Source organism: Pseudophryne corroboree, chromosome 6 (genome assembly GCF_028390025.1).
Source record: "Pseudophryne corroboree isolate aPseCor3 chromosome 6, aPseCor3.hap2, whole genome shotgun sequence".
In the NCBI taxonomy this organism is placed as follows: Eukaryota; Metazoa; Chordata; class Amphibia; order Anura; family Myobatrachidae; genus Pseudophryne; species Pseudophryne corroboree.
Window position 1 is genome coordinate 47,332,062 of NC_086449.1, and position 26,786 is coordinate 47,358,847.

The 26,786-nt window shown below is 48.6% G+C and overlaps 1 protein-coding gene across 1 annotated transcript; it reads right to left on the reverse strand.

Moving 5' to 3' along the window:
* Positions 1 to 1,022: 1,022 nt before the first annotated feature.
* RNASEK (ribonuclease K) lies at positions 1,023 to 25,305 on the reverse strand. The gene is made up of 3 exons (XM_063930954.1): positions 25,157 to 25,305; positions 1,908 to 1,990; positions 1,023 to 1,785 (listed from the first exon to the last, which is right to left on the reverse strand). The coding sequence occupies exons 1-3, from the start codon at positions 25,232 to 25,234 to the stop codon at positions 1,641 to 1,643; spliced, it is 306 nt and encodes a 101-aa protein (XP_063787024.1). The 5' UTR covers positions 25,235 to 25,305; the 3' UTR covers positions 1,023 to 1,640.
* Between the last annotated feature and the right edge of the window lie 1,481 nt (positions 25,306 to 26,786).

Consider the following 26,786-nt stretch of genomic DNA (forward strand, 5'->3'; position numbering starts at 1 on the left):
TGGTAAGCCTATCCATACTGAAGTCTCCCCAATAGAATAAAAGAGAACTAAAATAAAAACATTTAAGGATTTTTCACGATAATAAAAATAGGCGTTCAGACCTACTCACAAGTTGACCCCAATCACGATTTATACAGAAATGATTTAGAAAATGCTGTTTGTTAGTGTGTCTCATAGTCTGTCCGCAAGGAACCATAACTGCATGTTTTAAGGTATCCTCAGGAGTAATTAGTAATGCCTTCAAGATTTGAGTCAATCAATTAACTCACCTGAGCTGAAAAATGTGCGCTTTTATAGTTCCATGAAAAACACTACCACTTGTCATTATAGGAACGCTACTGTAGCTCAGTTATCTATTACTTTAACATAGGACAGCGTTTCTCAAACACAGTCCTAAAGACCCAAAGCAGGTCATGTTTTCTAGGTCACCTAGCAGGTGCACAGGTGGATTTATTACTCACCAACACATTTTAAAAGATCCACACATAGAACTAATTATTTCACTTGTGATTCTGTGAGGAGGCCTGGAAAACATGACCTGTTTGGGGTCCTGAGGGGTCTATTTACTAAGCCTCTGATGGAGATAAAGTGGGCGGAGATGAAGTAGCAGCCAATCAACTCCCGTTGTTTTTAAAACCCAGCCTGTAACGTGGCAGGTCGGAGCGGATTGGACAGAGATAAAGTACCAGCCAATCAGCTCTGAACTGCCATGTTAGAGACGGTGTTTGAAAAATGACACGAGTTGATTTCCGCCCACTTTATCTCCAACCAAGGCTTAGTAAATAGACCCCTTGGTCCCTAACAATCCAGAGATGATCTGCAGATCAAAGCCACTTAGGACCATAGTACCCAAATTCAGATTTTACTTCAGAACCTTGAAGCATGTATCTCATTGGATGATACGAATCAAAGCACCTCCTTTTCTTCGCTTTGATACGGTCTTGAACAGCTAGGGAGTAACAACATCCACAGTCTGGTAACGCCGTGCCTCTCCGCGGTCAGGTTTGTACAGATACAGGCGGTCACACAACTCGTTACTTTATTAAACATTTACATCATAAATAAGACCACATCTGAGAACGTGGAGGAGTGTTTGGGCAGGTAGCGGAAGCTTTGAGGAACGCTCTAGCAGAAACGTTCAGGCTGGTCCCAGTGTATCACAAATATACATATATATCAAGGTACAGGCGTAATCACGAAGGAAATGATTTCATTGACCCAACTCATTAAATTAAATCGTTGAGATGGAGATTGTGAGCTCTTTAGATATCTTCTCTGGTTGATGGTCAGTGGTTCCAGAAACAAGGCGAGAGATGATCTTCACCACTTGGAAGGTTCCATTGGACAGTGTGGCCAGGCTGGACCCTAGCAGTTGTGTTCCTGTACTCTCCGCCAACAAAAATACTACTTATTGCTGGAATGAACTGACTACAATGCACTGTGGGTATTGGGCAGGGGGGCAGCTGTTGGGTTGAATTGAGGGTCATGAAGTTGGAGCCTGATAAAGGATGTGTGTGTAGTATCGTCACAAGTCTGTGCTTCCAAGTCCTGACAGTGGGATGATGGGCCATGGGGAGAAAGGGGGGTTACAGGGCAGGACTGTTCTCAGAATAGGACGCCACAGCAGCCGAACACTCGCCTCAGCGCACCATGTACTCTTTCCTCTTGTTGAGCCGCACTTGGCAGAAGGAAAAGCCGCCGAGGAGAACGTAGATTGCAGCAGCAATGAAACAGTTATACGAGACCTGCTCGTAGAGGGCGTATATTTTGGTCGGAGGCTTAGTGCTGTAAAAGAGATATTCAGTCAATGAAAGTGATTAATACCTATTATTTTACATCAAAAAAAAAGAAAAAAAAGAAGAAAAAACACCTTGTAAAGTTTAGACAAAAAGAGATGTCATACTCACTCATTAAACAGATCGGCCTCAACGAATGGGACATCCTCAATCAGAACCGCCGAATGAACGTTAAAGAAAATTCCCAACAGCACCTGCAAAACACAGGAGTTATAAACATCTTCAGAAGGAACGTTCAATCAGATACTTATCGATGAATGTGCCGGACGTTTGGACATCTGCAGAACCGAAAGACGGAGGAAGCTCAGATAAGAGAATGATAAAGTGGGTTATGTTTTATAATCGTCCTTTACATAATGCACTGCAGTTCCTTCCAGCAGTCTATAAGAGGTATGGGCACAGAAGGGCAGGGGTGCTGTCCCTGTGCATGGGCAGAGGGGCAGGGGTACTGTCCCTATGCATGGGCACAGAGGGGCAGGGGTACTGTCCCTGTGCATGGGCACAGAGGGGCAGGGGTACTGTCCCTGTGCATGGGCACAGAGGGGCAGGGGTACTGTCCCTGTGCATGGGCACAGAGGGGCAGGGGTGCTGTCCCTGTGCATGGGCACAGAGGGGCAGGGGTGCTGTCCCTGTGCATGGGCACAGAGGGGCAAGCTGTTGAGCCTGTGTGTGACTTCGGAGGCGCTGTGCGTATGTACAGGGAGGAGGTGATGCTCTCCCTGTGTATAGGTGCTGCGACTGCCGCACGAGCATTTAATGAAACAATATTAATTCAATGAAGCAACTTCTATCCACAGAAAGGTCTCTAAAGCAGACATTGATAAATGGTTACTACATTGGTGTAAGAACACGGCTGCGTTCATGTAATACAGAACATTGGGGGTAATTCCAAGTTGATCGCAGCAGGAACTTTGTTAGCAGTTGGGCAAAACCATGTGCACTGCAGGGGAGGCAGATATAACATGTGCAGAGAGAGTTAGATTTGGGTGGGGTGTTTTCAATCTGCAATGTAATTTGCAGTGTAAAAATAAAGCAGCCAGTATTTACCCTGCACAGAAACAAAAGAACCCACCCAAATCTAACTCTCTGCACATGTTATATCTGCCTCCCCTGCAGTGCACATGGTTTTGCCCAACTGCTAAAAAAAGTTCCTGTGCGATCAACTCAGAATTACCCCCATTATCCTTTGCTGCTGTAACGTTAGACCGCAATTATAGAGCCTCAGGTAGTTTCATCACTGAAAAGGATCACTGCTGCGGCGGTGGCATTGCGACGGCATGTAAAACGCCCGCTGTATACAGGTACACCACGTGTCTATGTGAGCTGGCAGGTCTCCCTATGTGTTCCTCTGTCCAGTAATCACGCCCAACCCACAATGACAGCACCTGTAACTACTTAAAGACGAGGACAAATTTGATGGTACCCGTCTATGAAAATGAGAAGAGCCCGTGTTTATCACTGAAATAACTTGGAATGTGCACCTGGCATCCTTATTCCATATTTAATAGAAACCAGACTTTGCATTACACGGTGGAGTCACATTATTATAACCGCCGGAGTAACCACCGTGTGCAGCGCAGACAGCAGCTAGACGGCTGAGCTGTCATGTTAGACACACGTCTCTGGTAGCCCCCAGGTTCATTGTGACGGTGAGCTGCACCACTGTAGCGCGTCGGTCAGCCCTCACGCACCTTCATAGCCGACGTTCACCTCTCACATCAGCGGCGCGTGGTGTTCCGCAGTTCCCACGTCGGATATTTGCAGTAGTGTTATTTGTCCAGTCACTATACACAATCACTGCAGCAGCACGCCAACAGATCACACACTGCGCTGTGTCAGACATACAGCCGCCCTCGGCCCGAAAACCGATGATCATCCCTTTTTGCAACTCGGATAAATCGCCCCTTTTACACATGACAGCAGCAAGTGATGTGTGTGCAGACGGCCTATCGCACACCTTATATACCCACCAAGCCAGCGCACGTCACGTGACGTACTTCATGGGCTACGCGCTGCCGACGTCACATGTAAGAGGATTCAGATCAGGGCATGTAGAAAGCCACTATGTGTCGGTGTGCATTTTAGAAAAGTCTAGTTTATATTTTTTTATGTTGTTTTTTTTCCAAAAGTGGCGTCCTCCTGGGTCTTCCTCCATGAAGTCCACTGTTGCTCAAAAAACGGACTCCAAACTCTTAAAATTTCCAACTGTAGTCACAGTAACATCAAGCTGCTTGGACATGGTCTAACAACATTTACGTTTAACACGCTTGTCTATCAACTCTTACTGATCTTCTCAGTCAACTCTCTCCTTTGCCTTCTCTGGTTCAATGTCAGTGTGGTGCACACGATGATACCAAACAGAGTGACTACTCTATTTAAAAATACTGAATGGCTGAATGAAAACATGTGTGATGCTAATTCAGCATAAAGACAGAGACTGACTCATCCCATACAAGAACAAAAGGTGTTGGATTTTAGGAAGGCTGATTTTGTAGGGATGGGAAAATGTGTAAGCGATTTGGCAGAGTGGAGGAATTTGGAAGCAGTGCAGGAGAGGTGGGAAACATTAAAATGTGCAATATTAAAGGCAACAGACCTTTATATCAAAAGGGTTAGGAAAAACACAAAGAAAAAGAAGCCAGTGTGGTTTGCGAAAGAAGTAGCAAATATTGTGAAAGCAAAAAAGATGGCTTTTAGGAAATGTAAGCAGACACAAAATAAGGAAGACAAAGCGATATATCTTGTTAGACAGAAGGAGAGTAAGAAGGTAATCAGATGTGCAAAGGCACAAGCAGAGGAGATAATTGCCCAGTCAGTGGGTAAAGTAGGCAAAACAGACAGAATTATTCAACCAGTCATTAGCTACAAAAGTAATTCCAGAGGACTGGAAATGAGAAAATGTAGTCCCACTGCACAAAAGTGGAAGCAAGGAAAAGGCAACCAACTACAGACCAGTGAGTCTTACTTACATCAGTAGTGGGGAAATTGATGCAAACACTCTTAAAATAAGATTTTACTTACCGATAAATCTATTTCTCGTAGTCCGTAGTGGATGCTGGGACTCCGTCAGGACCATGGGGAATAGCGGCTCCGCAGGAGACAGGGCACAAAATTTAAAAGTTTGACCACTAGGTGGTGTGTACTGGCTCCTCCCCCTATGACCCTCCTCCAAGCCTCAGTTAGGATACTGTGCCCGGACGAGCGTACACAATAAGGAAGGATTTTGAATCCCGGGTAAGACTCATACCAGCCACACCAATCACACCGTACAACTTGTGATCTGAACCCAGTTAACAGTATGACAAACGTAGGAGCCTCTGAACAGACGGCTCACAACAATAACAACCCGATTTTTTTGTAACAATAACTATGTACAAGTATTGCAGACAATCCGCACTTGGGATGGGCGCCCAGCATCCACTACGGACTACGAGAAATAGATTTATCGGTAAGTAAAATCTTATTTTCTCTGACGTCCTAGTGGATGCTGGGACTCCGTCAGGACCATGGGGATTATACCAAAGCTCCCAAACGGGCGGGAGAGTGCGGATGACTCTGCAGCACCGAATGAGAGAACTCCAGGTCCTCCTTAGCCAGGGTATCAAATTTGTAGAATTTTACAAACGTGTTCTCCCCTGACCACGTAGCTGCTCGGCAGAGTTGTAATGCCGAGACCCCTCGGGCAGCCGCCCAAGATGAGCCCACCTTTCTTGTGGAATGGGCCTTGACAGATTTAGGCTGTGGCAGGCCTGCCACAGAATGTGCAAGTTGAATTGTGTTACAAATCCAACGAGCAATCGTCTGCTTAGAAGCAGGAGCACCCAGCTTGTTGGGTGCATACAGTATAAACAGCGAGTCAGATTTTCTGACTCCAGCCGTCCTTGAAATATATATTTTCAATGCTCTGACAACGTCCAGCAACTTGGAATCCTCCAAATCGCTAGTAGCCGCAGGCACCACAATAGGCTGGTTCAGGTGAAACGCTGAAACCACCTTAGGCAGAAAGTGAGGACGCGTCCGCAGTTCTGCCCTGTCCGAATGGAAAATCAGATATGGGCTTTTATACGATAAAGCCGCCAATTCTGACACTCTCCTGGCTGAAGCCAGGGCCAGTAGCATGGTTACTTTCCATGTAAGATATTTCAAATCCACCGATTTGAGTGGCTCAAACCAATGGGATTTGAGAAAATCCAAAACTACATTAAGATCCCATGGTGCCACTGGGGGCACAACCGGGGGCTGTATATGTAGTACTCCTTTTACAAAAGTCTGGACTTCAGGAACTGAAGCCAATTCTTTCTGGAAGAAAATCGACAGGGCCGAAATTTGAACCTTAATGGACCCTAATTTGAGGCCCATAGACAATCCTGTTGCAGGAAATGTAGGAATCGACCCAGTTGAAATTCCTCCGTCGGGGCCTTCCTGGCCTCACACCACGCAACATATTTTCTCCAAATGCGGTGATAATGTTGTGCAGTCACCTCCTTCCTGGCTTTTACCAGGGTAGGGATGACCTCTTCCGGAATGCCTTTTTCCCTTAGGATTCGGCGTTCAACCGCCATGCCGTCAAACGCAGCCGCGGTAAGTCTTGGAATAGACACGGTCCCTGCTGAAGCAGGTCCCGTCTTAGAGGTAGAGGCCACGGATCTTCCGTGAGCATCTCCTGAAGTTCCGGGTACCAAGTTCTTCTTGGCCAATCCGGAGCCACGAGTATCGTTCTTACTCCCCTTTGCCGTATAATTCTCAGTACTTTTGGTATGAGAGGCAGAGGAGGAAACACATACACCGACTGGTACACCCATGGTGTTACCAGAGCGTCTACAGCTATTGCCTGAGGGTCTCTTGACCTGGCGCAATACCTGTCCAGTTTTTTGTTGAGGCGGGACGCCATCATGTCCACCATTGGTCTTTCCCAATGGACCACAATCATGTGGAAGACTTCTGGATGAAGTCCCCACTCTCCCGGGTGCAGATCGTGTCTGCTGAGGAAGTCTGCTTACCAGTTGTCCACTCCCGGGATGAACACAGCTGACAGTGCTAACACATGATTTTCTGCCCAGCGGAGAATCCTTGCAGCTTCTGCCATTGCCCTCCTGCTTCTTGTGCCGCCCTGTCTATTTACGTGGGCGACTGCCGTGATGTTGTCCGACTGAATCAACACCGGCTGACCCTGAAGCAGAGGTTTTGCCAGGCTTAGAGCATTGTAGATTGCTCTTAGCTCCAGTATATTTATGTGAAGAGATGTCTCCAGGCTTGACCACACGCCCTGGAAGTTTCTTCCCTGTGTGACCGCTCCCCAGCCTCTCAGGCTGGCATCCGTGGTCACTAGGACCCAGATCTGTATTCTCTGGATCTTGCCCTTATCAGGAGATCGTCCAAGTAAGGGATAATTAAGACGCCTTCTCTTCGAAGAAGGATCATCATTTCGGCCATTACCTTGGTAAAGACCCGGGGTGCCGTGGACAATCCAAACGGCAGCGTCTGAAACTGATGACAGTTTTGGACCACGAACCTGAGGTACCCTTGGTGTGAAGGACAAATTGGAACATGAAGGTAAGCATCCTTGATGTCCAAGGACACCATAAAATCCCCTTCTTCCAGATTCGCTATCACTGCTCTGAGTGACTCCATCTTGAACTTGAATTTTTGTATGTACAGGTTCAGAGATTTTAGATTTAGAATCGGTCTTACCGAGCCGTCCGGCTTCGGTACCACAAATAGCGTGGAGTAATACCCCTGTCCCTGTTGTAGGAGGGGTACCTTGACTATCACCTGCTGAGAATACAGCTTGTGAATGGCCTCCAATACCGTCGCCCTGTCAGAGGGAGACGTTGGCAAAGCAGACTTTAGGAAACGGCGAGGAGGGGACTTCTCGAATTCCAACCTGTAACCCTGAGATACTACCTGCAGGATCCAGGGGTCCACCTGCGAGTGAGCCCACTGTGCGCTGAAATGTTTGAGGCGACCCCCCACCGCCCCCGAGTCTGCTTGTAAGGTTCCAGCGTCATGCGGACGCCTTTGTAGAAGCCGGGGAGGGCTTCTGCTCCTGGGAAGGAGCTGCTTGTTGCAGTCTCTTACCCTTTCCTTTGCCTCGGGGCAAATAGGAATGTCCTTTTGCTCGTTTGTTCTTATAGGAACGAAAGGACTGCGGCTGAAAAGCCTGCGGCTTTTTCTGCTGGGAGGTGACCTGGGGTAAAAAGGTGGATTTTCCGGCCGTTGCCGTAGCCACCAGATCCGATAGACCGACCCCAAATAATTCCTCCCCCTTATACGGCAATACTTCCATATGTCGTTTGGAATCCGCATCACCTGACCACTGGCGCGTCCATAAACTTCTTCTGGCAGATATGGACATCGCACTTACTCTTGATGCCAGAGTGCAAATATCTCTCTGTGCATCTCGCATATAAAGAAATGCATCCTTTAACTGCTCTATAGTCAGTAAAATACTGTCCCTATACAGGGTATCAATATTTTCAGACAGTGACTCCGACCAAGCCACGCCAGCACTGCACATCCAGGCTGAGGCGATTGCTGGTCTCAGTATAACACCTGTATGTGTGTATATACTTTTTAATGTATTCTCCAGCCTCCTATCAGCTGGATCCTTGAGGGCGGCCGTATCAGGAGACGGTAACGCCACTTGCTTTGATAAGCGTGTGAGCGCCTTATCCACCCTAGGAGGTGTTTCCCAGCGCGCCCTAACCTCTGGCGGGAAAGGGTATAATGCCAATAACTTCTTTGAAATTAGCAGTTTTCTATCTGGGGTAACCCACGCTTCATCACACACTTCATTCAGTTCCTCTGATTCAGGAAAAACTATCGGTAGTTTTTTCACACCCCACATAATACCCCTTTTTGTGGTACTTGCAGTATCAGAGATATGCAAAGCCTCCTTCATTGCCGTGATCATATAACGTGTGGCCCTACTTGAAAAATAAGATTTTACTTACCGATAAATCTATTTCTCATAGTCCGTAGTGGATGCTGGGGACTCCGTCAGGACCATGGGGATTAGCGGCTCCGCAGGAGACAGGGCACAAAAAGTAAGCTTTTAGGATCACATGGTGTGTACTGGCTCCTCCCCCTATGACCCTCCTCCAAGCCTCAGTTAGGTACTGTGCCCGGACGAGCGTACACAATAAGGAAGGATCTTGAATCCCGGGTAAGACTCATACCAGCCACACCAATCACACCGTACAACCTGTGATTTGAACCCAGTTAACAGTATGATAACAACGAAGGAGCCTCTGAAAAGATGGCCCACAACAATAATAACCCGATTTTTGTAACAATAATTATGTACAAGTAATGCAGACAATCCGCACTTGGGATGGGCGCCCAGCATCCACTACGGACTATGAGAAATAGATTTATCGGTAAGTAAAATCTTATTTTCTCCAACGTCCTAGTGGATGCTGGGGACTCCGTCAGGACCATGGGGATTATACCAAAGCTCCCAAACGGGCGGGAGAGTGCGGATGACTCTGCAGCACCGAATGAGAGAACTCCAGGTCCTCCTCAGCCAGGGTATCAAATTTGTAGAATTTTACAAACGTGTTCCCGCCTGACCAAGTAGCTGCTCGGCAAAGTTGTAAAGCCGAGACCCCTCGGGCAGCCGCCCAAGATGAGCCCACCTTCCTTGTGGAATGGGCATTTACAGATTTTGGCTGTGGCAGGCCTGCCACAGAATGTGCAAGTTGAATTGTACTACAAATCCAACGAGCAATAGTCTGCTTAGAAGCAGGAGCACCCAGCTTTTTGGGTGCATACAATATAAACAGCAAGTCAGACTTTCTGACTCCAGCCGTCCTGGAATTATATATATATTTTCAGGGCCCTGACAACGTCTAGCAACTTGGAGTCCTCCAAGTCCCTAGTAGCCGCAGGCACCACAATAGGTTGTTTCAGGTGAAACGCTGACACCACCTTAGGAAGAAACTGGGGACGAGTCCCAGTTCTGCCCCGTCCGAATGGAAAATCAAATATGGGCTTTTGTAAGACAAAGCCGCCAATTCTGACAATCGCCTGGCCGAGGCCAGGGCCAACAGCATGGTCACTTTCCATGTGAGATATTTTAAATCCACAGATTTGAGCGGTTCAAACCAATATGATTTGAGGAATCCCAACACTACTTTGAGATCCCACGGTGCCACTGGAGGCACAAAAGGGGCTGTATATGCAATACTCCCTTGACAAATGTCTGGACTTCAGGAACTGAAGCCAATTCTTTCTGGAAGAAAATCTACAGGGCCGAAACTTGAACCTTAATGGACCCCAATTTGAGGCTCATAGACACTCCTGTTTTCAGGAAGTGCAGAAATCGACCTAGTTGAAATTTCTTCGTGGGGCCTTCCTGGCCTCACCCACGCAACATATTTTCACCACATGTGGTGATAACGTTGTGCGGTCACCTCCTTCCTGGCTTTGACCAGGGTAGGTATGACCTCTTCCGGAATGCCTTTTCCCTTAGAATCCGGCGTTCAACCGCCATGCCGTCAAACGCAGCCGCGGTAAGTCTTGGAACAGACATGGTACTTGCTGAAGCAAGTCCCTTCTTAGCTCCTGAGGCCATTAGTCCTCTATGAGCATCTCTTGAAGTTCCGGGTACCAAGTCCCTCTTGGCCAATCCGGAGCCACGAGTATAGTTCTTACTCCTCTACGTCTTATAATTCTCAATACCTTGGTTATGAGAAGCAGAGGAGGGAACACATACACCGACTGTTACACCCACGGTGTTACCAGGACATCCACAGCTATCGCCTGAAGGTCTCGTGACCTGGCGCAATACCTGTCCCGTTTTTTGTTCGGGCGGGACACCATCATGTCCACCTTTGGTCTTTCCCAACGGTTCACAATCATGCGGAAAACTTCCCTATGAAGTTCCCACTCTCCCGGGTGGAGGTCGTGCCTGCTGAGGAAGTCTGCTTCCCAGTCGTCCACTCCCGGAATGAACACTGCTGACAGTGCTATCACATGATTTACCGCCTAGCGAAAAATCCTTGCAGTTTTGCCACTGCCCTCCTGCTTCTTGTGCCGCCCTTTCTGTTAACGTGGGCGGCTGCCGTGATGTTATCCCACTGGATCAATACCGGCTGACCTTGAAGCAGAGGTCTTGCTAAGTTTAGAGCATTATAAATTTGCTCTTAGCTCCAGTATATTTATGTGGAGAGAATTCTCCAGACTTGATCACACTCCCTGGAAATTTTTTCCCTGTGTGACTGTTCCCCAGCCTCTCAGGCTGGCCTCCGTGGTCACCAGCATCCAATCCTGAATGCCGAATCTACGGCCCTCTAGAAGATGAGCACTCTGTAATCACCACAGGAGAGACACCCTTGTCCTTGGATATAGGGTTATCCGCTGATGCATCTGAAGATGCGATCCGGACCATTTGTCCAGCAGATCCCACTGAAGAGTTCTTGCGTGAAATCTGCCGAATGGAATCGCTTCGTAATAAGCCACCATTTTTACCAGGACTCTTGTGCAATGATGCACTGACACTTTTCCTGGTTTTAGGAGGATCCCGATTAGCTCTGATAACTCCCTGGCTTTCTCCTCTGGGAGAAAACCTTTTTCTGGACTGTGTCCAGAATCATCCCTAGGACCAGCAGACGTGTCGTCGGAACAACTGCGGTTTTGGAATATTTAGAATCCACCCGTGTTGTCGTAGAACTACTTGAGATAGTGCTACTCCGACCTCCAACTGTTCTCTGGACCTTGTTCTTATCAGGAGGTCGTCCATTTTCTTTGAAGACGAATCCTCATTTCGGTCATTACCTTGGTAAGGACCCGGGGTGCCTTGGACAATCCAACGGCATCGTCTGAAACTGATAGTGACAGTTCTGTACCACGAACCTGAGATACCCTTGGTGAGAAAGGCAAATTTTGGGACATGGAGGTAAGCATCCCTGATGTCCCGGGACACCATATAGTCCCCTTCTTCCCGGTTCGCTATCACTGCTCTGAGTGACTCCATCTGGATTTGAACCTTTGTAAGTGTTCAAATATTTCAGATTTAGAATAGGTCTCACCTAGCCTTCTGGCTTCAGTACCACAATATAGTGTGGAATAATACCCCTTTCCCTGTTGTAGGAGGGGTAATTTTATTATCACCTGCTGGGAATACAGCTTGTGAATTGTTTTCAATACTGCCTCCCTGTCGGAGGGAGACATTGGTACAGCAGACTACAGGAACCTGCGAGGGGGAAACGTCTCGACATTCCAATCTGTACTCCTTGGATACTACTTGTAGGATCCAGGGGTCCTGTACGGTCCTAGCGTCATGCTGAGAACTTAGTAGAAGCGGTGGAGGGCTTCTGTTCCTGGGAATGGGCTGCCTGCTGCAGTCTTCTTCCCTTTCCTCTATCCCTGGGCAGATATGACTCTTATAGGGACGAAAGGACTGAGGCTGAAAAGACGGTGTCTTTTTCTGCAGAGATGTGACTTAGGGTAAAAAACGGTGGATTTTCCAGCAGTTGCCGTGGCCACCAGGTCCCATGGACCGACCCCAAATAACTCCTCCCCTTTATACGGCAATACATCTTTGTGCCGTTTGGAATCTGCATCACCTGACCACTGTCGTGTCCATAAACATCTTCTTGCAGATATGGACATCGCATTTACTCTTGATGCCAGAGTGCAAATATCCCTCTGCGCATCTCGCATATATAGAAATGCATCCTTTAAATGCTCTATAGTCAATAAAATACTGTCCCTGTCAAGGGTATCAATATTTTTAGTCAGGGAATCCGACCAAGCCACCTCAGCTCTGCACATCCAGGCTGAGGCGATCGCTGGTCGCAGTATAACACCAGCATGTGTGTGTGTACTTTTTAGGATATTTTCCAGCCTCCTATCAGCTGGCTCCTTAAGTACGGCCCTATCTGTAGATGGTACCGCCACTTGTTCTGATAAGCATGTGAGTGCCTTATCCACCCTAAGGGGTGTTTCCCAACGCGCCCTAACTTCTGGCGGGAAAGGGTATACCGCCAATAATTTTCTATCGGGGGAAACCCACGCATCATCACACACTTCATTTAATTTATCTGATTCAGGAAAAACTACAGGTAGTTTTTTCACATCCCACATAATACCCTTTTTTGTGGTACTTGTAGTATCAGAAATATGTAACACCTCCTTCATTGCCCTTAACGTGTGGCCCTAAAGGAAAATACGTTTGTTTCTTCACCGTCGACACTGAAATCAGTGTCCGTGTCTGGGTCTGTGTCGACCGACTGAGGTAAATGGGCGTTTTACAGCCCCTGACGGTGTTTGAGACGCCTGGACAGGTACTAATTTGATCGCCGGCCGTCTCATGTCGTCAACCGGCTTGCAGCGTGTTGACATTATCACGTAATTCCATAAATAAGCCATCCATTCCGGTGTCGACTCCCTAGAGAGTGACATCACCATTACAGGCAATTTGCTCCGCCTCCTCACCAACATTTTCCTCATACATGTCGACACACACGTACCGACATACAGCACACACATAGGGAATGCTCTGATAGAGGACAGGACCCACTAGCCCTTTGGGGAGACAGAGGGAGAGTTTGCCAGCACACACCAAAACGCTATAATTATACAGGGACAACCTTTATATAAGTGTTCCTCCCTTATAGCATTTAATATATATTCATATCGCCAAATCAGTGCCCCCCCTCTCTGTTTTAACCCTGTTTCTGTAGTGCAGTGCAGGGGAGAGCATGGGAGCCTTCCCACCAGCATTTCTGTGAGGGAAAATGGCGCTGTGTGCTGAGGAGAATAGGCCCCACCCCCTTTTCGGCGGGCTTCTTCTCCGGAGTTTGTGATATCTGGCAGTGGTTAAATACATCCATATAGCCTCAAGGGCTATATGTGATGTATTTTTCGCCATACAGGTATTATACATTGCTGCCCAGGGCGCCCCCCCCCGCGCCCTGCACCCTCCGTGACCGCTGTGTGAAGTGTGCTGACAACAATGGCGCACAGCTGCAGTGCTGTGCGCTACCTGATGAAGACTGAAAGTCTTCTGCCGCCTGGTTCCGGACCTCTTCAATCTTCAGCATCTGCAAGGGGGGTCGGCGGCGCGGCTCCGGGACGAACCCCAGGGCGAGACCTGTGTTCCGACTCCCTCTGGAGCTAATGGTGTCCAGTAGCCCAAGAAGCCAATCCATCCTGCACGCAGGTGAGTTCACTTCTCTCCCCTAAGTCCCTCGTAGCAGTGAGCCTGTTGCCAGCAGGACTCACTGAAAATAAAGAACCTAAAAACTTTTTCTAAGCAACTCTTTAAGAGAGCCACCTAGATTGCACCCTGCTCGGACGGGCACAAAAACCTAACTGAGGCTTGGAGGAGGGTCATAGGGGGAGGAGCCAGTACACACCATGTGATCCTAAAAGCTTACTTTTTGTGCCCTGTCTCCTGCGGAGCCGCTAATCCCCATGGTCCTGACGGAGTCCCCAGCATCCACTAGGACGTTAGAGAAATACGTTTGTTTCTTCACCGTCGACACTGGATTCAGTGTCAGTGTCTGGGTCTGTGTCGACCGACTGAGGTAAAGGGCGTTTTACAGCCCCTGACGGTGTCTGAGACGCCTGGACAGGTACTAACTGGTTTGCCGGCTGTCTCATGTCGTCAACCGACTTTTGTAGCGTGCTGACACTATCCCGTAATTCCATAAACAAAGCCATCCATTCTGGTGTCGACTCCCTAGGGCAGGGGTGTCAAACACAAGGCCCGCGGGCCAAATCCGGCCCGCCAGACCTCGTCTGATGGCCCGCGGTGCCGCCGCCAGCCTTGCAGCCTCCCCTTTTTTTTTTTCAATGAATTTACTCCGTGCCTTACCTTCCGGGACCTGGCCCGACTTCTTCCTGCCCCGCACTGCTCCCTGGGTGTCGGACGTGACGTCATCACGTGACGTCCGCCCGACATCTCCAGGGATCAGAGGAGCGCGCGGACGCCGCGGAGAGGAGCAAGAAGAAAGAAGTAAAAGAAAGAAAGAAGTAAAAAGTAAAGTAAATGGAGGGGGCAGATGGCTGGGCACTATAAAAGGGGGCACATGGCTGGGCACTATAAAAGGGGGCACATGGCTGGGCACTATAAAAGGGGGCACATGGCTGGGCACTATAAAAGGGGGCACATGGCTGGGCACTATAAAAGGGGGCACATGGCTGGGCACTATAAAAGGGGGCACATGGCTGGGCACTATAAAAGGGGGCACATGGCTGGGCACTATAAAAGGGGGCACATGGCCTTGTGTTTTCCATATGTTTAATAAACAGTGTTTGGCAATATTTGTATGTTTAAAAAAAAATTAATGTTTGTTACCAAAAAACATTTTTCAATACATTGTACAATAATTGTACATTTGAATATCTACTTGTCATTATTCTGACTATGTTTCTGCTTTCAGAGCTAGTTATTACTTACATTATTACAAAAAACAGTAATAATTGAATGCAGTGACATTAATTTATGATAATAAAGAGTGGACACATAGACCTACAGATACAACCGGCCCTTTGATGGGGACCAAACTGCTGATGCGGCCCCCGATGAATTTGAGTTTGACACCCCTGCCCTAGGGGGTGACATCACCATTACAGGCAATTGCTCCGCCTCCACGCCAACATCGTCCTCATACATGTCGACACACACGTACCGACACACAGCAGACACACAGGGAATGCTCTGATAGAAGACAGGACCCCACTAGCCCTTTGGGGAGACAGAGGGAGAGTTTGCCACCACACACCCAAGCGCTATAAATATATATATATATATAGGGACAACCTTAATAAGTGTGTTCCCTTTATAGCAGCTCAAATATTATAAATATCGCCAATAAGTGCCCCCCCTCTCTGTTTTTACCCTGTTTCTGTAGTGCAGTGCAGGGGAGAGTCCTGGGAGCCTTCCTCGCAGCGGAGCTGGGCAGGAAAATGGCGCTGTGTGCTGAGGAGAATAGGCCCCGCCCCCTTTTCGGCGGGCTTCTTCTCCCGGTTTTTTTGGAACCTGGCAGGGGTTAAATACATCCATATAGCCCCAGGGGCTATATGTGATATATTTTAGCCAGAATAGGTATATTACATTGCTGCCCAGGGCGCCCCCCCCAGCGCCCTGCACCCTCAGTGACCGCTGGTGTGAAGTGTGCGGAGAGCAATGGCGCACAGCTGCAGTGCTGTGCGCTACCTCATGAAGACGGAGACGTCTTCTGCCGCCGGTTTCTGGACCTCTTCTCTATTCGGCATCTGCAAGGGGGTCGGCGGCGCGGCTTCGGTGACCCATCCAGGCTGTACCTGTGATCGTCCCTCTGGAGCTAGTGTCCAGTAGCCTAAGAAGCAAATCCATCCTGCACGCAGGTGAGTTCACTTCTTCTCCCCTAAGTCCCTCGTTGCAGTGAGCCTGTTGCCAGCAGGACTCACTGAAAATAAAAAACCTAGCAAACTTTTTCTAAGCAGCTCTTTAGGAGAGCCACCTAGATTGCACCCTGCTCGGACGGGCACAAAAACCTAACTGAGGCTTGGAGGAGGGTCATAGGGGGAGGAGCCAGTACACACCACCTAGTGGTCAAACTTTTAAATTTTGTGCCCTGTCTCCTGCGGAGCCGCTATTCCCCATGGTCCTGACGGAGTCCCAGCATCCACTAGGACGTCAGAGAAAAGAAAGTTGTAGATAATCTCAAATCCGGCAATTTACAGGATCCCAAACAGCATGGATTCACTGGGGGGAGATCATGTCTTATTGACTGTGTGACTAAAGTGATGGATAAAGGTGGAGCCGTGGATATAGCTTATCTAGACTTTAGTAAGGCTTTTGACACTGTTCCACATCGCAGACTGCTAAATAAACTTGAAAGTTTGGGATTGGATATTAGGATTATTGAATGGATAAGATTTTGGTTGAAGGATAGAAAACAGAGAGTTGTGGTAAATGGAGTGCATTCACAGGAGGGAAATGTTACCAGTGGAATACCCCAGGGATCTGTACTTGGTCCAATGCTTTTTAATATCTTCATTGGTGACATTGCAAATGGCATTAAAGGGAAAGTATGCCTTTTTGCATATGACACAAAGGTATGCAACAGGGTAGACACACCAGGTGGGGTAAAACAAATGACTGAGGATTTAGGTAGACTAGAGGAATGGTCAAGAGGGTGGAAATTAAAGTTTAATGTCAAAAAATGCTAAATATAGTATTAATGGCACTATACTGGGAACTACTGAGGAGGAAAGGGATCTAGGAGTCACTATTTCAGTTGACTTAAAGGCAGGTAAGCAATGTAACAAAGCAATGAGAAAGGCTAATCAGATGCTTGGCTGCATTGGGAGAGGAATCAGCAGCAGAAAGAAAGAAGTAATAATGCCACTGTATAGGTCATTAGTACGGCCTCATCTAGAATACTGTGTTCAATTCTGGAGGCCATATCTTCAGAAGGATATTAATACATTAGAGACTGTACAACGAAGGGCAACTAAAATGGTGCATGGCCTACATCACAAAACATACCCAGAATGACTAAGAAATCTCAATATGTATAGTTTGGACTTGGAGCAGAGAAGGGAAAGAGGGGACATGATAGAACCTTTCACATATATCAAGGAATTTAACAAAGTACAGGGGGGAAACATTCTCCAAATGAAGGGAAGCAATAGGACACGAGGACATGCACTGAGACTGGAGGGGGGGGGGGTTCAGGGGAAATTTGAGGAAAAATTATTTCACAGAAAAGGTAGTGGATAAGTGGTATAGCCTCCCAGCAGAGGTGGTAGAGGCTAAAACATTTGAGCAATTTAAACATGCATGGGATAGACATAAGGATATCCTTACAAAGAAATAAGGATCAAACAAGGTTAGAGAAAAAAAAACGGCAGACTAGATGGGCCAAGTGGTTCTTATCTGCCGTCAAATTCTAGGTTTCTACTTCAAGAAAGCAATTAGTCTGAAAATAAGAATTTACTTACCGATAATTCTATTTCTCGGAGTCCGTAGTGGATGCTGGGGTTCCTGAAAGGACCATGGGGAATAGCGGCTCCGCAGGAGACAGGGCACAAAAAAAGTAAAGCTTTTACCAGATCAGGTGGTGTGCACTGGCTCCTCCCCCTATGACCCTCCTCCAGACTCCAGTTAGGTACTGTGCCCGGACGAGCGTACACAATAAGGGAGGCAATTTGAATCCCGGGTAAGACTCATACCAGCCACACCAATCACACCGTACAACTTGTGATCTAAACCCAGTTAACAGTATGATAACAGAAAGAGCCTCTTAAAGATGGCTCCTTAACAATATAACCCGAATTTGTTAACAATAACTATGTACAGTATTGCAGATAATCCGCACTTGGGATGGGCGCCCAGCATCCACTACGGACTCCGAGAAATAGAATTATCGGTAAGTAAATTCTTATTTTCTCTATCGTCCTAAGTGGATGCTGGGGTTCCTGAAAGGACCATGGGGATTATACCAAAGCTCCCAAACGGGCGGGAGAGTGCGGATGACTCTGCAGCACCGAATGAGAGAATTCCAAGTCCTCTTTTGCCAGGGTATCAAATTTGTAGAATTTTACAAACGTGTTTTCCCCCGACCACGTAGCTGCTCGGCAGAATTGTAATGCCGAGACCCCTCGGGCAGCCGCCCAAGATGAGCCCACCTTCCTTGTGGAATGGGCCTTAACAGATTTAGGCTGTGGCAGGCCTGCCACAGAATGAGCAAGTTGAATTGTGTTACAAATCCAACGAGCAATCGTCTGCTTAGAAGCAGGGGCACCCAACTTGTTGGGTGCATATAGTATCAACAGCGAGTCAGATTTTCTGACTTCAGCCGTCCTTGAAATGTATATTTTTAAGGCTCTGACAACGTCCAACAACTTGGAGTCCTCCAAGTCGCCAGTGGCCGCAGGCACCACAATAGGTTGGTTCAGGTGAAACGCTGATACCACCTTAGGGAGAAAATGCGGACGAGTCCTCAGTTCTGCCCTATCCGAATGGAAGATTAGATAAGGGCTTTTATAAGATAAAGCCGCCAATTCAGATACTCTCCTGGCGGAAGCCAGGGCCAGTAACATAGTCACTTTCCATGTGAGATATTTAAAATCCACCTTTTTCAATGGTTCAAACCAATGGGATTTGAGGAAATCTAAAACTACATTTAGATCCCACGGTGCCACCGGAGGCAACACAGGAGGCTGTATATGCAGTACTCCTTTAACAAAAGTCTGTACCTCAGGAACTGAGGCCAATTCTTTTTGGAAGAATATTGACAGGGCCGAAATTTGAACCTTAATAGATCTCAATTTGAGACCCATAGACAATCCTGATTGTAGGAAATGTAGGAAACGACCCAGTTGAAATTCCTCCGTCGGAACACTCCGATCCTCGCACCACGCGACATATTTTCGCCAAATGCGGTGATAATGTTTCGCGGTGACTTCCTTCCTTGCCTTAATCAAGGTAGGAATGACTTCTTCTGGAATGCCTTTCCCTTTTAGGATCTGGCGTTCAACCGCCATGCCGTCAAACGCAGCCGCGGTAAGTCTTGAAAGAGACAGGGACCCTGTTGTAGCAGGTCCCTTCTCAGAAGTAGAGGGCACGGGTCGTCCGTGACCAACTCTTGAAGTTCCGGGTACCAAGTCCTTCTTGGCCAATCCGGAGCCACTAGTATTGTTCTTACTCCTCTTCACCGTATAATCTTCAATACCTTTGGTATGAGAGGCAGAGGAGGAAACACATATACTGATTTGTACACCCAAGGTGTTACCAGTGCGTCCACAGCTATTGCCTGTGGATCTCTTGACCTGGCGCAATACTTGTCCAGTTTCTTGTTGAGGCGAGACGCCATCATGTCTACCATTGGTCTTTCCCAACAGTTTATTAGCATGTGGAAGACTTCTGGATGAAGACCCCACTCTCCCGGGTGAATATCGTGTCTGCTGAGGAAGTCTGCTTCCCAGTTGTCCACGCCCGGGAAGAACACTGCTGACAGTGCTATTACGTGATTCTCCGCCCAGCGAAGAATCTTGGCAGCTTCTGCCATTGCACTCCTGCTTCTTGTGCCGCCCTGTCTGTTTACATGGGCGACCGCCGTGATGTTGTCCGACTGAATCAACACCGGTTTTCCTTGCAGGAGTGGTTCCGCCTGGCTTAGAGCATTTTAGATTGCTCTTAGTACCAGAATGTTTATGTGAAGAGACTTTTCCAGGTTCGTCCATACCCCCTGGAAGTTTCTTCCTTGTGTGACTGCTCCCCAGCCTCTCAGGCTGGCGTCCGTGGTCACCAGGATCAAATCCTGTATGCCGAATCTGCGGCCCTCCAATAGATGAGCCTTTTGCAACCACCACAGAAGATATACCCTTGTCCTTGGCGACAGGGTTATTCGCAGGTGCATCTGAGGATGCGACCCTGACCATTTGTCCAACAGATCCCTTTGGAAAATTCTTGCATGGAATCTGTCGAATGGAATTGCTTCGTAAAAAGCCACCATTTTTCCCAGGACTCTTGTGCATTGATGTACAGACACCTTTCCTGGTTTTAGGAGGTTCCTGACAGGTCGGATAACTCCTTGGCTTTTTCCTCGGGAAGAAAAACCTTTTTCTGAACCGTGTCCAGAATCATCCCTAGGAACAGCAGACGTATCGTCGGAAAACAGCTGCGATTCTTGGAATATTTAGAATCCAGTCGTGCCGTCGAAGAACTACTTTAGATAGTGCTCTTCCGACCTCCAACTGTTCTCTGGAACCTGCCCTTTTTAGGTCGTGCAAGTAAGGGATAATTTAGATGCCTTTTTTCTTTGAAGAAACATCTTTTCGGCCATTACCTTGGTAAAAAGGCCCGGGGTGCCGTGGATAATTCAAACGGCATCGTCTGAAACTGATATTGACAGTTCTGTACCACGAACCAGAGGTACCCTTGATGAGAAGGACAAAATTTGGACATGGAGGTAATCCTTGATGTCCAGGGACACCATATAGTCCCCTTTTTTCCGGTTCGCTATCACTGCTCTGAGTGACTTTATCTCGATTTGAACCTTTTATGTAAGTGTTCAAAACATTTTAGATTTAGACTATGTGTCACCAAGCCGTCTGGCTTCAGTACCACCATATAGTGTGGAAAAATAATACCCTTTTCCTTGTCGTAGGAGGGGTACTTTGATTATCACCTGCTGGATATACAGCTTGTGAATTGTTTCCAATGCTGCCTCCCTGTCGGAGGGAGCCGTTGGTAAAGCAGACTTCAGGAACCTGCGAGGAGAAGATGTCTCGACTCTCCAATCTTTACCCCTGGGATAATACTCGTACGATCTAGGGGTCAACTTGCGAGTGATCCCACTGCGCCCTGAGACTCTTGAGACTACCCCCCCACCTTGAGTCCGCTTGCACGGCCCCAGCGTCATGCTGAGGACTTGGCAGACGCGGTGGAGGGCTTCTTTTCCTGGGAAAGGGCTGCCTGCTGCAGTCTACTTCCCTTACCTCTATGTCTGGGCAGATATGACTGGCCTTTTGCCTGCATGCCCTCATGGGAAAGGAAAGATTGAGGCTGAAAAGACGGTGTCTTTTTTAGCTGAGATGTAACTTGGGGTAAAAAAGGTTGGATTTCCCAGCTGTTGCTGTGGTCCCCAGGTCCGATGGACCGACCCCCAAATAACTCCTTCCCTTTATACAGCAATACTTCCATCTGCCGTATGGGATCTGTATCACCTGACCACTGTCGTGTCCCTGACATCTTCTGGGAGATATGGACAACGCACTTATCTTGATGCCAGAGAGCAAATATCCCTCTGTGCATCTCACATACATATATATAGAATGCATCCTATTAAATGCTCTACATGAATAAAATATTTTCAGTCAGGGAATCCGACCAAGCCAACCCAGCACTGCATCTCCAGGCTGATGGCGATCGCTGGTCGCAGTATAACCACCGTATGTGTGTATATACTTTTTAGGATATTTTTCCAGCTTCCTATCAGCTGGCTCCTTGAGGGCGGCCGTATCTGGAGACGGTAACGCCACTTGATAAGCGTGTGAGCGCCTTATCACCCTAAGGGGTGTTTCCCAACGTACCCTAATTTCTGGCGGGAAAGGGTATAACGCCAATATTTGCTATCGGGGTAACCCTACGCATCCTCACACACTTCATTTTATTTTATCTGATTCAGGAAAAACTACAGGTAGTTTTTTCACTCCCACATAATACCCTTTCTTGTGGTACTTGTAGTATCAGAAACACGTAACACCTCCTTCATTGCCCTTAACGTGTGGCCCTAATGAGAAATACGTTTGTTTATTCACCGTCGACACTGTATTCAGTGTCCGTGTCTGTGTCTGTGTCGACCGACTGAGGTAAATGGGCGTTTTTAAAACCCCTGACGGTGTTTCTGAGACGCCTGGACCGGTCCTAATAGATTGTCGGCCGTCTCATGTCGTCAACCGACCTTGCAGCGTGTTGACATTCTCACGTAATTCTCTAAATAAGCCATCCATTCCGGTGTCGACTCCCTAGAGAGTGACATCACCATTACAGGCAATTTCTCCGCCTCCTCACCAACATCGTCCTCATACATGTCGACACACACGTACCGACACACAGCACACACACCGGGAATGCTCTGACAGAGGACAGGACCCACTAGCCCTTTGGGGAGACAGAGGGAGAGTCTGCCAGCACACACCAAAAACGCTATAATTATATAGGGACAACCTTATATAAGTGTTTCTCCCTTGTAGCATCTTTTATATATATACAATATCGCCAAAATCAGTGCCCCCCCTCTCTGTTTTAACCCTGTTTCTGTAGTGCAGTGCAGGGGAGAGCCTGGGAGCCTTCTCTCCAGCTTTTCTGTGAGAGAAAATGGCGCTGTGTGCTGAGGAGATAGGCCCCGCCCCTTTTTCGGCGGGCTCGTCTCCCGCTATTTTTGAAGTTAGGCAGGGGTTAAATATCTCCATATAGCCTCTGTGGGCTATATGTGAGGTATTTTTTGCCTCTAATAAGGTTTTTATTTGCCTCTCAGAGCGCCCCCCCCAGCGCTCTGCACCCTCAGTGACTGTTGTGTGAAGTGTGCTGAGAGGAAAATGGCGCACAGCTGCAGTGCTGTGCGCTACCTTTATGAAGACTCAGGAGTCTTCAGCCGCCGATTTTGGACCTCTTCTCTCTTCAGCGTCTGCAAGGGGGCCGGCGGCGCGGCTCCGGTGACCATCCAGGCTGTACCTGTGATCGTCCCTCTGGAGCTAGTGTCCAGTAGCCAAGCAGCAAATCCACTCTGCACGCAGGTGAGTTCACTACTTCTCCCCTAAGTCCCTCGTTGCAGTGATCCTGTTGCCAGCAGGACTCACTGTAAAGTAAAAAACCTAAGCTAAACTTTCTCTAAGCAGCTCTTTAGGAGAGCCACCTAGATTGCACCCTTCTCGTTCGGGCACAAAATCTAACTGGAGTCTGGAGGAGGGTCATAGGGGGAGGAGCCAGTGCACACCACCTGATCTGGTAAAAGCTTTACTTTTTTTGTGCCCTGTCTCCTGCGGAGCCGCTATTCCCCATGGTCCTTTCAGGAACCCCAGCATCCACTTAGGACGATAGAGAAATATCATTATAATCTAATTATCCTAAGGGGTACCCTACACTGTATCCAGGCCACTTAGTGAGAGGGCATTAAGGAAGAGGAGGATCCATTGCAGGCAACTTTGTACAAAATTACAATATAAGTACAGTAGCTGCTACACTTTTGCTGGAAATTGTAGTGCATCGATACCCAGCAAGCCACAGGTTACACAGCGTCCTTGAAAGCTAGCTAGATCAGACGGGCCAACATCTGTTTTGGGTACAATGTCCTTCCCATGACAGTATACACGGCCTCTTACCAGCCCCGACCAGACTACAGCACCCTGAGCCAGAGCGCAGTACAGGCAGTGTTTACATGTACACAGGGAGTGCTTACAGCACCCATACCGGCGCACCCCTCAGGCCGCTGTGTGTACGTACAACACTGCCCAGCTATTCCGACACACGTATACAGAACAGACAAGTGTCCTGGGCACATGACAAACAGGAGTATGGAAAGGGGAAGCATGCGGGGGGAGGATGCATGAGCAACACAATAACCCCTTGTGTGAGACAGGAGAGAGGCCACAGTGTGAGCATTAGGGACATGTTACTAATAACACAGCACTGCTTACATATGGGGTGTGCACATTATAGGGATATTAGAAGTCACCTGGAGACACACACAACTAATACAGAAGTAGGGACTCAGCGCAGGTTCCACATACTGAGCTCACTGGGGGACAGACAGAAACACACACAGTAGAGATTGTATGCATAGGACACATGCAGAGATCAATATACATGTATCCCGCACACCATGCACACGGCAGGGAGACCCCCGTAGCCTGTACACAGTATATACAAGGCAGGTACACCTCCGTATACAGTATATACACACGGCAGGGACACCCCCATAACCTGTGTATAGTATATACACACGGCAGGGACACCCCCGTAACCTGTGTACAGTATATACACACGGCAGGGACACCCCCGTAACCTGTGTACAGTATATACACACGGCAGGGACACCCCCGTAACCTGTATACAGTATATACACACGGCAGGGACACCCCCGTAGCCTGTATACAGTATATACACGGCAGGGACACCCCCGTAGCCTGTATACAGTATATACACGGCAGGGACACCCCCTGTAGCCTGCATACAGTATATACACGGCAGGGACACCCCCTGTAGTCTGCATACAGTATATACACGGCAGGGACACCCCCTGTAGCCTGCATACAGTATATACACGGCAGGGACACCCCCTGTAGCCTGCATACAGTATATACACGGCAGGGACACCCCCTGTAGCCTGCGTACAGTATATACACGGCAGGGACACCCCCGTAACCTGTGTACAGTATATACACAAGGCAGGGACACCCCCGTAACCTGTGTACAGTATATACACACGGCAGGGACACCCCCGTAACCTGCATACAGTATATACAAACGGCAGGGACACCCCCTGTAGCCTGCATACAGTATATACACGGCAGGGACACCCCCGTAGCCTGTATACAGTATATACACGGCAGGGACACCCCCGTAGCCTATATACAGTATATACACGGCAGGGACACCCCCGTAGCCTGTATACAGTATATACACGGCAGGGACACCCCCATAGCCTGTATACAGTATATACACGGCAGGGACACCCCTGTAACCTATATAATACAGTATATACACGGCAGGGACACCCCTGTAACCTATATAATACAGTATATACACGGCAGGGACACCCCTGTAACCTATATAATACAGTATATACACGGCAGGGACACCCCTGTAACCTGCACACAGTATATACAGACATATGGCAGAGCATGATGATAGTTACCAGCATGATGACCCCCCACACGCTGAGGACGATCCCGCACGCCGCCATCTTGGGCCCGCAGCACAGGAGCGAAACCATGACCGACACGGAGGATTCACCGAACAGCTCTGTCTGTCAGCCTCAGCCTGCTGGCAAGTCATGTGACCGCAGCCGCGCTCTTATTGGCTGCCCTCACAGGAAGAGGTGGGCGAGGACCGGTGGCCATCATTACTGTGGGCAGCCTGTAATATTCTAGAATGAGGCGTGTCACGTGACAGCAGCCTCACGTGATATCAAGTCACAACAACCGCAGCGCCTATACACAGGGACAGCATCACCTCCCCCCCTCCCCTGTAACCAAAGGGAGAACGTCACCTCCCCACTATTATCATACACAGGGACAGCATCACTTCCTCTCCCCCTCCCTCCTGTTACCATACACAGGGACTGCACCACTCCTCCCCTTGTTGTAACCATATACAGGGACAGCATCACTTCCCCACAGTGACCATACACAGGGACAGCATCACCCCCCTCACTGTAACCATGCACTGGGACAGGGACAGCGCCAGCATCACCTCCTCACTGTAATCATACACAGGGACAGCATCACCCCCCACTCTAAACATACACAGGGACAGCAGCACCTCCCCACCCCTTCCCCCCACTGTAATCATACACAGGGACAGCAGCACCTCACCCAACCCCTGTAACCATACACAGGGACAGCAGCACCTCCCCCAACCCCTGTAACCATACACAGGGACAGCGGCACCTCCCCCAACCCCTGTAAACATACCCAGGGATAGCATCACCTCCCCCACTGTAACCATAGACAGGGACAGCATCACTTCCCCACTGTAACCATACACAGGGACAGCAGCACCTCCCCCACTGTAACCATACACAGGGACAGCGTCACCTCCCCCACTGTAACCATACACAGGGACAGCAGCACCTCCTCTCACTGTAACCATAAACAGGGACAGCATCACCCCCCTCACTGCAACCATACACAGGGACAGCATCACCATACCCCACTGTAACCATACACAGGGACAGCAGCACCTCCTCCCACTGTAACCATACACAGGGACAGCAGCACCTCCTCCCACTGTAACCATACACAGAGACAGCGTCACCTCCCCCACTGTAACCATACACAGGGACAGCATCACCATCACCCCCTCCCCCTCTTACTGCAACCATACACAGGGACTGCGCACCCCCCCCCTCACTGTAACCATACACAGGGACAGCAGCACCTCCTCACACTGTAACCATAAACAGGGACAACATCACCCCCTCACTGCAACCATACACAGGGACAGCATCATCATACCCCACTGTAACCATACACAGGGACAGCATCACCATCACCCCCTCCCCCTCCCCCTCCCCCCCCCCCCCATCCCGTAATCATACACAGGGACAGCATCACCTCGCCCACTGTAACCATACACAGGGACAGCATCACCTCACCCACCGTAACCATACACAGGGACAGCACCACTCTGTACCCATACACAAGGACAGCATCACCACCCCACTGTAACCATGCACTGGGATAGCACCACACTCCTCTGTAATTACACACAGGGACAGTATCACCTCCCTACTGTAACCATTCACAGGGACAGCAAAGCAACAC